The sequence below is a fragment of the Homarus americanus genome, unplaced genomic scaffold, assembly GCF_018991925.1.
Source record: "Homarus americanus isolate GMGI-L3 unplaced genomic scaffold, GMGI_Hamer_2.0 scaffold5831, whole genome shotgun sequence".
NCBI lineage: Eukaryota > Metazoa > Arthropoda > Malacostraca > Decapoda > Nephropidae > Homarus > Homarus americanus.
This window is the reverse complement of record NW_024719604.1, coordinates 428,084-440,785: the sequence shown is the minus strand read 5'-3', so window position 1 is coordinate 440,785 and position 12,702 is coordinate 428,084. Positions and strand designations below refer to the sequence as shown.

Here is a 12,702-nt window from a genome sequence, read left to right as displayed (position 1 = left end):
TGTAGGTTAGGTTAGGTTGGGAAAGTTGAGGATAGGTGTTACATGAAAATATTAATTTCTAACTATTTTTACGATTTACATGATCAGCGGTGACCAGTCAGAAGTTAAAAATAAAATAGGTAACGCTAATAAGCAATTATCCCTATTTATTGTAACATATATAAACATATACACACACACACATACAGTATATAAAGGCGGCGGCAGGCAGTAACAACAAGAGGCTCTCCGCCAACATCACACACGGGGAATAAGTTAAAACTCATCTAATAAGTTTCGGAATAACTTTTCACATTACCTTAACTTGGGGTAATAAAAATTTAGCACCTCACTTCACTGGTTCCACAAGTTGGCTAAAAGTCTGCGGATATATCAACCTAGTTTAACTAACTAATTTGTACCATAATTCTGCCTCCACCGTCGCGTCGTCGTGAAGTGGGTAGTTCGCCTCTACCCAGACCACCTCCTGGCCCAAACTTCGGCTTCCAAAGTCTCAAAAGGATCTCACGTTGAATATTTCCTCGTAACCGGAGAGGTAAAGAACGCACTTAACTACTTCACTAACGCTAAACAAAAAATAATTTCCCAAATAGCCTTAAGAGTGTATTTCATTTACAACAAATTAGGAGAAAAAAAATTATCTTTATAAACCTGATCCTAACTTGGGTGTTTTTATCACTTAATCTATGTTGGAACAAAGTTGGAATAAAAAGTTAAAAACACTTGGCAACAGTTTTTGTCTCCTAGGCAAAGACGTGTTCCATGTAGGGCGCTAAGAAGCATCATTTATCACTAATACACTATGATGGGCGATCGCAGAGGGGGCGCCGAATATTTTATTTTATTTTCATTTTTTTCTGCTGCTGATAGTGATGCTGGCTTGTGTGAAGAGACGAGGGGTAAGCCGGATGGATATTTAGGACCTTATTATGGATAGGAAACACCGTACGAGACCGCATCTGTTATAACAATGACTGACAACAACTGGTGGGGAGTCTGCGAATGCTCTTGAATCTCATCGTCTATTACTGAGGAAAAGGGGCTTGGTCTGTTGGTCAATAAATATTTGTTCAAAATCGATATTAACCTAATAATCCAATGGTCAAAGGCGAATTAACCTAATACTCAAATGATCAACACAAATTTAACCTAATGATATGTTTAGCAACTCAATTTAACCCTGGAAACACAAGACCTGCAGCTAAAGTTAACCCATTAAAATATTAAGAGCAGCTAAATTTAACCCAAAAATTATATAACCAGCTATTAAATTCAACCCATTAACCTTATACTTGACAAATTGAGAAAATCAAGATTATGTAAGGTTCCTGTACGTTCAATGTTTACGTCTTTTATAACAACCCGGATGGAAGACGGATTCACCCCAGCGGGAACACACACACACGTGAGTTATCTGACCCGCCGCTGTGTGAGGGCCTTATTACAGGAAGACTCGCACTATACGCCACAAAACACAGCTAACAATATAAACGTATGGTGTAACTACTTCCGGGTGTCATATTTATGGTATCCTTCACTCGCTTTATGTCTATATTACTGACTCTCTCTATCATCCTGTCCCTGTTCGTTCATCCGTCTGTCTGTCTCAATATATTTCTCTTTACCTATCTCCATGTTTCTCTGTTTATCTCTACCTATCTTTATTTCTCTACCAGTTTAACTCACTGTCTCAAGCCCCTCTCTTCGTCTCTTCCCTTATTATCATGGTAGGCCTCTGAATAGCCCCTCAGAGTACACACAAATATATGCAAATCTTATTAATGTTAAGCGTAGAGCCAATCCATGAGGTGGGGTGGGGAGGGGCAGGCCTGGTGAGGGTGGGGTGGGGAGGGGCAGGCCTGGTGAGGGTGGAGTGGGGAGGGGCAGGCCTGGTGAGGGTGGGGTGGGGTTTGGTGGGGTGAGGTGAGGGGGGTGAAGTGAGGGGGTAGATTAACTAGCCAATTAGACAACAATACCCATTACCCAGGTCATCAGGCTGCATTTTCCATCAAGTGATACGTTAGGTCAATGTGTTTTCAATGGCCTTTAATTCCCTAATTTGAAGACTTTAGTCGTCACTCTCAGCTGACTCTACTGATGAAAGTCAATCTCGAAAAAAAACGACAATACTCATTAAAAAAAACACAATAGCCTTAAAAATGAAACACTACAATACCCTTTAAAAACAAAAAACACAATAGCCTTAAAAATGAAACACTACAACACCTTTTAAAAACAAAAAAACACCATAGCAAAAATGAAACACTACAATACCCTTTAAAAACAAAAAAACACTAGAGCCTTAAAAATTAAACACTACAATACCCTTTAAAAACAAAAACACAATAGCCTTAAAAATGAAACACTACAATACCCTTTAAAAACAAAAAACACAATAGCCTTAAAAATGAAACACTACAACACCTTTTAAAAATCAATGTGGCTTCAGTTTCATGAACATATTTCACATTATTGACAAATAAATAAATAATTCTCAAACAAGTTGATCAAGTTATTTTTTTATGAGATACAGAACAAATAAGTAATTATTGTATGTCACTTTTGTCTTATTATACATACATACATACACAATCATTTTTATATACACACAAAATCGTTCACGTACTAATGCACATATTTTCTATGATCACCACAAATACCTGTATATAAAACAATGACTTACACACATACAGTATATAACCCTCCGCTAACACAAGTATATTTTCTACAAGAGGTGTATAAATTCCACACCTGTCTAGTAATTTAGTTTCCAGCACACCTCAGTCCGTCATTATACATTTACGTTAAATATAGAATGGACGCAAAGCACCTATTCACTGGGGCCTTTATGAGAATATACAATATATTGTCTTAAGAGAAAATATTAGTTGGGCTTCTGTCAATGGCAGGGTTTATATCTTAGTAACTGAGGCAAAAAAACATTCATTTACACCCACACACACACCCACACACACACACACACACACACACACACATACAGAAGTGCGTGGGGAGGGAGGGAGGGAGGGGTGGGGGGTAGGTGTGGGTGTGTGCGTGAGCAGGTACACTTCACCTGTCCCCCAAGAAATTGATTACATAGTCAATGTTCTGACCTGTGGTTTATCATGCTGCTGTGTTAGTTCTCATTGCCTCTCCCTATTTGTTGATGTCCGCCTGTCTGTCTGTCATTTTTGTTTATTTATTCTCTATATCTGTCAATTTATGTCTGTCAGTCTGCCTTTCTCTCTGTACATCTGTTTTTTGTATCTGTCAGTCTATCTTTTTTTATATCAGAGTTTCTGTCTTTTCTGTCTATCTCTGACATATTTCTCACTCTGTATAACTTGTCTCTCTTCCTATCTATCGATCTATCTGTCTATCTATCGATCTATCTGTCTATCTATCGATCTATCTATCTATCTGTGGTTGTCTATTGTCAGTTTCCTTTCTCTTGTCTGTCTGTCTGTCCATTTATCTGTCCTATCTGTTTATACCTGTTAAGTCGTTCTGTCCATTCCACTTTTATCTGATTCTCTGTATTTATCCATCTCTCTCGTCTTTATGTTTAGTATAAGGAGGAGAAGGAAGCAATAAATAGGGAGGTAAAGAATATAGAGAAGAAGATATGAAGTAAGAAGGGAGAAGAGAGATAGAAAAAGCAAAAACTGAAGAAAATAAATGAGAGAGAAATACAAGAGAGAAAGTAGGAAGAAATGAAGAAAACGCAGTAGAAATGGATAAAGCAGATAGAAGGGGAAGAGGTTAAAGAAAATGGTAAGACAATTAAGGGGTGACGAAGGTATGAGCCACACCCTCCCTAATGATGAAGCTACACATTTTCACACCTGTCTCCTTATACTCTCCTACAAGCCCACTCTCACTCATACTAGGTGATTCACACTCATACTAGCCACTTTGCACTCATATCCTTACACATACTAGCATTATCACACTTATACTAGCACTCTTACACTAGCACACTCTCTCACTCATACTAGTTTCCCCTAAAATTTATACTGCCCCCCCCCCCACCACACTCATACTAGCACTATCACACTCATACTATCCCATGCTGACACTCATACTAGCACTATCACACTCATACTATCCCATGCTGACTCATACTAGCACTTTCACACTTATAATAGTCCACCCTGAACCCCATACTCGTATACACCCCACCCTCAAACATACCAAGCCCAATTACACACACACACACACACACACACACACACACACACACACACACACACACACACACACACACACACACCAGCCCACCCTGGTATACTCTCAAACACTCCAACCCACTATTAAATCCATCTTAACCCACCCGTATCAATCATTACCCACATCAACCCACCATCACTCCCTCCCACGCCCACCCTCACACCCACCCTGGCTACACGACACAAGAGCGTCTCCAAAGAGGGCGGGTGGCCGTGTCTACCTGGGTTATGACGTCATAAGTGGATTACAATGTAATTCAATAACGGACGAGGAACGCTTCCCCTTTGATGACCCGGCCGGTAGCGTCGCCTCCAGTCCAGGTGAACCAACAGGTACAGCTAAAGGGGCCAGAGGTACATTGTGGCCAGGTAAACCCAGCGAGTATACATGAAGCAGACGGAGGTATATTGTGTCCAGGTAAACCCAGCGAGTATACATGAAGCAGACGGAGGTATATTGTGTCCAGGTAAACCCAGCGAGTATACATGAAGCAGACGGAGGTATATTGTATCCAGGTAAACCCAGCGAGTATACATGAAGCAGACGGAGGTATATTGTGGCCAGGTAAACCCAGCGAGTATACATGAAGCAGACGGAGGTATATTGTGTCCAGGTAAACCCAGCGAGTATACATGAAGCAGACGGAGATATATTGTGTCCAGGTAAACCCAGCGAGTATACATGAAGCAGACGGAGATATATTGTGGCCAGGTAAACCCAGCAAGTATACATGAAGCAGACGGAGATATATTGTGGCCAGGTAAACCCAGCGAGTATACATGAAGCAGACGGAGGTATATTGTGTCCAGGTAAACCCAGCGAGTATACATGAAGCAGACGGAGATATATTGTGGCCAGGTAAACCCAGCGAGTACATGAAGCAGATGGAGTATATTGTGTCCAGATAAACCCAGCGGTATACATGAGCAGACGGAGTAAACCCAGCGAGTATACATGAAGCAGACGGGGTATATTGTAGGTAAACCCAGCGAGTATACATGAAGCAGACGGAGGTATATTGTGGCCAGGTAAACCCGCAGTATACATAAAGCAGATGGAGGTATATTGTGTCAGGTAAACCCAGTATACATGAACAGACGGAGGTATATTGTGTCCAGGTAAACCCAGCGAGTATACATGAAGCAGACGGAGGTATATTGTGGCCAGGTAAACCCAGCAGTATACATGAAGCAGACGGAAGTATATTGTGTCCAGGTAAACCCAGCGAGTATACATGAAGCAACGGAGGTATATATTATTATTATAAACCCAGCGAGTATACATGAAGCAGATGGGTATATTGTGTCAGGTAAACAGCAGTATACATGAAGCAGACGGAGGTATATTGTGTCCAGGTAAACCCAGCGAGTATACATGAAGCAGGAATGATATATTGTCCCCAGGTAAACCAGCAGTATACATGAAGCAGACGGAGGTATATTGTGTCCAGTAAACCCAGCAGTATACAAAAAGAACGAAGTATATTATGATACGACAACAGGTATATTGTGTCAGGTAAACCCAGCAGTATACATGAAGCAGACGGAGTATATTGTGTCCAGGTAAACCCAGCGAGTATACATGAAGCAGACGGAGGTATATTGTGGCCAGGTAAACCCAGCGAGTATACATGAAGCAGACGGAGGTATATTGTGTCAGGTAAACCAGCAGTATACATGAAGCAGACGGAGGTACATTGTGGCCAGGTAAACCCAGCGAGTATACATGAAGCAGACGGAGGTATATTGTGTCCAGGTAAACCCAGCGAGTATACATGAAGCAGACGGAGGTATATTGTGTCCAGGTAAACCCAGCGAGTATACATGAAGCAGACGGAGGTATATTGTATCCAGGTAAACCCAGCGAGTATACATGAAGCAGACGGAGGTATATTGTGGCCAGGTAAACCCAGCGAGTATACATGAAGCAGACGGAGGTATATTGTGTCCAGGTAAACCCAGCGAGTACATGAAGATGGAGATATATTGTGGGGCCAGTAACCAAAGAGTATACATGAAGCAGAGATGGAGGTATATTGTGGCCAGGTAAACCCAGTGAGGCATACAGACGGAGGTATTTTTTGTGTCCAGGTAAACCCAGCGAGTATACATGAAGCAGATTTATGTATATTGTTGTGGCCAGGTAAACCCAGCGAGTATACATGAAGCAGACGGAGGTATATTGTGTCCAGGTAAACCCAGCGAGTATACATGAAGCAGACGGAGATATATTGTGGCCAGGTAAACCCAGCGAGTATACATGAAGCAGACGGAGGTATATTGTGTCCAGGTAAACCCAGCGAGTATACATGAAGCAGACGGAGATATATTGTGTCAGAGGTAAACCCCAGCGAGTATACATGAAGCAGACGGAGGTACACAGGCCAGGTAAACCAGCGAGTATACATGAAGCAGATGGAGGTATATTGTGCTGAGGTAAACCCAGCGAGTATACATGAAGCAGACGGAGGTAATATTGTGGCCACAGGTAAAACCCAAAGTGAGTATACATGAAGCAGACGGAGGTTGCAGTCCAGGTAAACCCAGCGAGTATATGAAGCAGACGGAGGTATATTGTGTCCAGGTAAACCCAGCGAGTATACATGAAGCAGACGGAGATATATTGTGTCCAGGTAAACCCAGCGAGTATACATGAAGCAGACGGAGATATATTGTGGCCAGGTAAACCCAGCAAGTATACATGAAGCAGACGGAGATATATTGTGGCCAGGTAAACCCAGCGAGTATACATGAAGCAGACGGAGGTATATTGTGTCCAGGTAAACCCAGCGAGTATACATGAAGCAGACGGAGATATATTGTGGCCAGAAGGAGAGGTTTATCATATGACCCGGTGAAACAACAGGTATACCAGAAGGAGAGGCAGTGCACTGTAAGGGGGAGATATGTCCTCTAGCCAGATAATTAACAGACACACCTGGCGGGTGTTTTCATCAGACAGACAGGCTGGCAGATGGAGACAAAGAGACATACAGAGATTCTAACGCACGTAAATAACCAACCCGAAACCCCCTTCGTCGTGGAGCTGAACATTTAAGGGCTGTGGTGTGTTACAAAGTGGTCCAACTTGCAGCCCCCCACAACAGCTGTGCCAGGACACACACACGTCGCTTTGTTACCCCCTGGAACCTGCACACCCAACTGCCAATTACAAACATTCTGTTTTCTGACAGTATCTGTTCCATGTTTTTGCGGTGAAAAACATATAAAAGCTCCATGTCCTTTCCTTTCCGCTGAACTTTCAAGCACTTTCTGGTCAGTTACACTCACAACAACGGCATAAAAGCCTCATGTCCTTTCCTTTTCGCCTAACTTTTGAGCTCTTTTCAGTCAGTTACACTCACAACAACAGTGTGGAGGCCAACACGTAGCGACAAGTACTGCTCTTATTGTTTACAAAACATACATCATGTCTGAGCACACACACAACACGCGTCTAGAGCCTCGGTACTAACAAGGCCGCCCTCTGGACACACCTTTGACTTGTTTAAGATTTGTTTTCTTTAACACGAAACATAAAAAGATAAGAAAATCTACATCTGAGCATCGCCTTCTCGCGACAATTCGAAAATAAAAATAAAATAAAAGAGAAATCTCTGGACAGCTACGACCTAACTTAATACAGAGTTTCAAGTTCCCCAAAATTCTAAAATCAAAATAAATAAATATATGCAAGCAGTTGTTGTCGTGTTCTCCTGACAGTGTTAAACAAAGCGGTCGTCAGGTCGAAATACATACAAGAAAAACAAATTGAAAAACTGTTTGACTGTTTCTGTTTTCCACTTGGTGTAAGAGACGAGGTCACCATAAAGCTAGACTCCCCGTGTCTCCGCTCACAAATAGTGCAACACCCGACTTATCGCCAATTGTCCGCAATCCCTTAGTTACGATAGTCGGCTCATGACGATCGTGAAACTCGTCCAAACTCTTACGGAAAGCCAAGTACTCGCCAGTATCAGGAAAATCCATCCACTTCTTCAAGAGTCAGTGCGTTCACACAAAGGGCTGGCCACGGGTACAACGGACAGGCCACGGGTACAACGGACAAAAGAACAGGCCACGGGTACAACGGACAGACCACGTGTACAACGGACAAAAGAACAGGCCACGGGTACAACGGACAAAAGAACAGACCACGGGTACAACGGACAGACTAAGGACAGACCACGGGTACAACGGACAGGCCACGGGTACAACGGACAAAAGAACAGGCCACGGGTACAACGGACAGACGAAGGACAGACCACGTGTGCAACGGATAACACAAAGGACAGGCCACGGATACAACGGACACAGACACGACGGAGTGAGCAGTTGTGCCCACCAGCGCGAGTAACATTACCGAGGTGTTGCGCCTGAAGGAATGTACTTGAATAAACTCAATTCACACACCTCCAGGGATGAAGTTAAACTAGTGAGAGGTTTACCATTGTCAACTCTCTTGCATTTTAGTCTATAAACCTAACAGGAAAAAACATAGGTTGGCTGTGTTCAATATTTAGCTGATCAATCTTTGAACAAAATACTGTAATCACTCAAAAAATTATCTCTACTCGGGGTGATCGATGAATTGTAGAATGAACACTGACTCCTGTTGTCTCCGTAGGGTTGTCAAAATCATATATGTACGACCTTTTGCCTATTTACTGATGACAACAGTTGATATTTTTATCTAACTACACCGGTGTTTACCAGATGTCATAATTATGGTATATGGGTTTGTTAGTTATATATCAATCCCTTGAGTATGATGACTTATCCCCCTGAGTATGATAAACTGAATTACTGGAGTCCCCGCTGTGCTGAATGAAATCATCTAGAGTTAGCCAAACAAAATATAAAAAATGGCGTCCCCGTAATGAAGGCGTTAGCGGGGATAGTCTTAAGAACGATGATTGAATTCCTTGATTACGATGACTTAACACCTTGAGCACGATGACTTAACCCTATGAATACGATGGGTTAACTCCTAGCATATGTCTTAACACCTTGAGCACGATGACTTTACCCCGTGAATACATTGACCTATTCTTGAGTGCAAAAATATTGTATACTGTATATACCAGAGGTCAAATCTCCGCTATACATGTGAAAGGTTCTCCAGCGGCTCAAGGAGATATTACAAAGTCAACACAAAACATACACTCAATGAACATCACCATCCATACAGAATCCCACCAACTTTGAATTACTCCCAGTGGTGATTCAAGACACTTAATAGTTTACATAGATATACAACATACACAATCTGGTATTTTTCTTGTGTTTTTTTTTATAATTATGTTTGCAAACTTTATGCCGGAAAAACCTAACTAACTTTTGAGTCATTTTTTGGGTGTTAATCTCTCACTCACTTCTAAACTCGATTCACAAGTCCATAAACAAACTCTAACAACCAGTTTATATCGTTGTTCTTTTTCATGTAACTGTTAACTGTATTAACCTTCAGTCATTGAACGTGAACACTTCCCTCTCTCTCTCTCTATGTCTTCCCCCCATCGTTAACTTATGGCCCCTCTTCCTCTGCCCATTCCTCCCTCCCCCACACGCACATCCTTACCCAACACATCCCCTACAGGAGATATTCTGGGCATTGTCTTGTTCGCTGCATTTTAACTGGTGAAGTGTGTTGACGGGGCCGCAGGTATACCACACTCCTCAAATATTAACCCTGACACGGCCATGTCCTTCTCTGACGTCACTGCTGTTGACAAGAACCGATTAACATGAATACGGATTTGGCTGCAGAGGAGGTGTGAGCTTAGATGATTCCTCTGTGGATTTGTTGCTAATGGTGGACTGTACCTAGTGTTGTGGAGGAGGTAATAAATCAAATGGAGACAGAGACACACACACACAGACACACACACACACACACACACACACACACAGACACACACACACACACACAAAGACACACACACACAGACACACACACACACACACACACACACACACAGACACACACACACACACACTTGGAGACATACAGTACATAGCTCTCAATTACAGTAAAATAATTTAATCATGACTAAATATAATAATTATAGTTAAAAGATTATTTCCATCATAAGTGACACGAATACACCTGAACTAAGCACTAATTTATGTCACGTCCCTTGAGTGTCTGTGTGGCACAGAGACGAAACAGTGCCAGGGTTCGAGGGCAAATTACAAGGTCTTGAGCATCTTTGAAGACGAATTTCCTCCCTCGTATGTTATTCTACATTATGGGACTCAGAGAACCTCGTAGTATTGTAAATAGATCTTGGAGTAATTTGATTTGGCTGAATAAAAAAAATATCATACCGAGGATAACACATAAATTATTAAAGCCACTTATTTCCAATGTGGTCGTGATAATACTGGGAGCTACAATATTGGTGCCCGGAACAGCAGAGAAGCCAATTTTTCTGCGTCACCGAGAGTAACATTCTCCATTAGTGAGTGTCGCGTATATATACAGTATATAGTTTCTAGTACAGTAAACTCTGGTTAAGTTTAGTTACATGTTGTTTACTGTAGTCTAAGGTGGTAGTATTAATGGACCTGACAGGTTAAAGCTGCCTATAACAGGATGATAAGTATCTCACTGATGAATTCTTTCGCTCCGTCAGTGGTAAAAATATAACAATAATGATAATGATTATAATAAAAATAATTGTTTCAATGATATCGGCTATAATTAATGTAATAATAATAATAATAATAATAATAATAATAATAATAACAATAAATATTAATGTTTATAATAATAAAAACAATAATAACAATTTCATTAACAAGAATAACAAATTAATAATAATAATATCATTAAAAGGAATAACTAATTAATATTAATCCATTAATAACAACAATAACAATATCAATAATCATAAAAATAATAATAATACCACATTAACAATAATTACATACTGAAAATAAAATCGATAATAATAACAGTAATACAAAATATTAATTACACTCATAACAGCAATAACAATGATGGGAATGAATGCTCTAGAATGTAACAGAGAATTCCAATAGAATACCGGGCAGCAGGCAAGGGAGGCCCAGGAAGGTTCACGGTCGGTGGTGCAAGAGGTGGTAATAATTAATGACCCGAGACCTGTGTGACCTTAACCTGGGGTCATGAGGGAGAGGCAGGCAGTCAGGTGGAACTACCCTCTGTGTGTGTGTTATTATTGAGAGAGAATCGGTGTTCACAGGTCGTAAATTTGACGGGCGGCGACCTCACTAACACACCAGTATGATTTATGGCGGCTGAAGACGGCTGGTATTGGTTACTATATTAATTCATGAAATACATAAATTATATTCCCACGCGCTCACCCAGAGGAATGCACTGAATATACATGCATGTACACACACGGCCACGCACACACACACACACACACACATGCATATACAAACATACATCCCCTGCAAACTAATGAGTTTTAGTAACACACAATGCGTATCTGATGTGGATAGATCACATTCAAATGAACCATTAAATTCTTGATTAAGATATATGAGCTGAACCACTGAAATGAGAGAGAGAGAAATAATGACCGAAATGAGAAATAAGAGAGCCACTGACAAAACCAAGGGAGACAAGACAGACAGATAGAGAGACACAGACAGTGGGCAACATAACGGTGGTGGACCAACACAGGCTCAGCGCCACCCTACAGTTGTGTTAATTGAATCTATGAAAACTTTGTCCAGTATAAGGAGAGTTGGCGACGTGACCTGACAACACGTGCGTAGAATGTTCCCTTACTGACAACACCTACTGCTGGCAACACAACGCCTGCTGTTGACAACACATCGACTGCTGTTGACAACACATCGACTGTTAATGACGAGACAACGACTGCTCGTGACAACACAACGCCTGTTAGTGACAACACAACGACTGCTCGTGACAACACAACGCCTGTTAGTGACAACACAACGACTGCTCGTGACAACACAACGCCTGTTAGTGACAACACAACGCCTGTTAGTGACAACACAACGCCTGTTAGTGACAACACAACGACTGCTCGTGACAACACAACGCCTGTTAGTGACAACACAACGCCTGTTAGTGACAACACAACGACTGCTGTTGACAACACAACGACTGCTCGTGACAACACAACGCCTGTTAGTGACAACACAACGCCTGTTAGTGACAACACAACGCCTGTTAGTGACAACACAACGCCTGTTAGTGACAACTTACAACGACTGCTGGCGACAACTGTGACTTCTCCGTGACAACACAACGCCTGTTAGTGACAACACAACGCCTGTTAGTGACAACACAACGCCTGTTAGTGACAACACAACGACTGCTGTTGACAACACAACGACTGCTCGTGACAACACAACGCCTGTTAGTGACAACACAACGCCTGTTAGTGACAACACAACGACTGCTCGTGACATCTATTCCAGTATATATATATATATATATATATAT

General features: G+C 41.6%; 1 protein-coding gene across 1 annotated transcript in view; it reads left to right on the top strand.

The window, feature by feature from the left end:
- LOC121860155 (proteoglycan 4-like) overlaps positions 1-12,497 on the top strand; it is a 47,294-nt gene extending 34,797 nt beyond the window's left edge. Inside the window, exons 4-5 of the mRNA XM_042357211.1 lie at positions 8,233-8,556; positions 12,003-12,497. Of these exons, the coding sequence (XP_042213145.1) occupies positions 8,233-8,556; positions 12,003-12,497 (819 nt within the window). The remainder of the gene's footprint in view (positions 1-8,232; positions 8,557-12,002) is intronic.
- Positions 12,498-12,702: the final 205 nt, after the last annotated feature.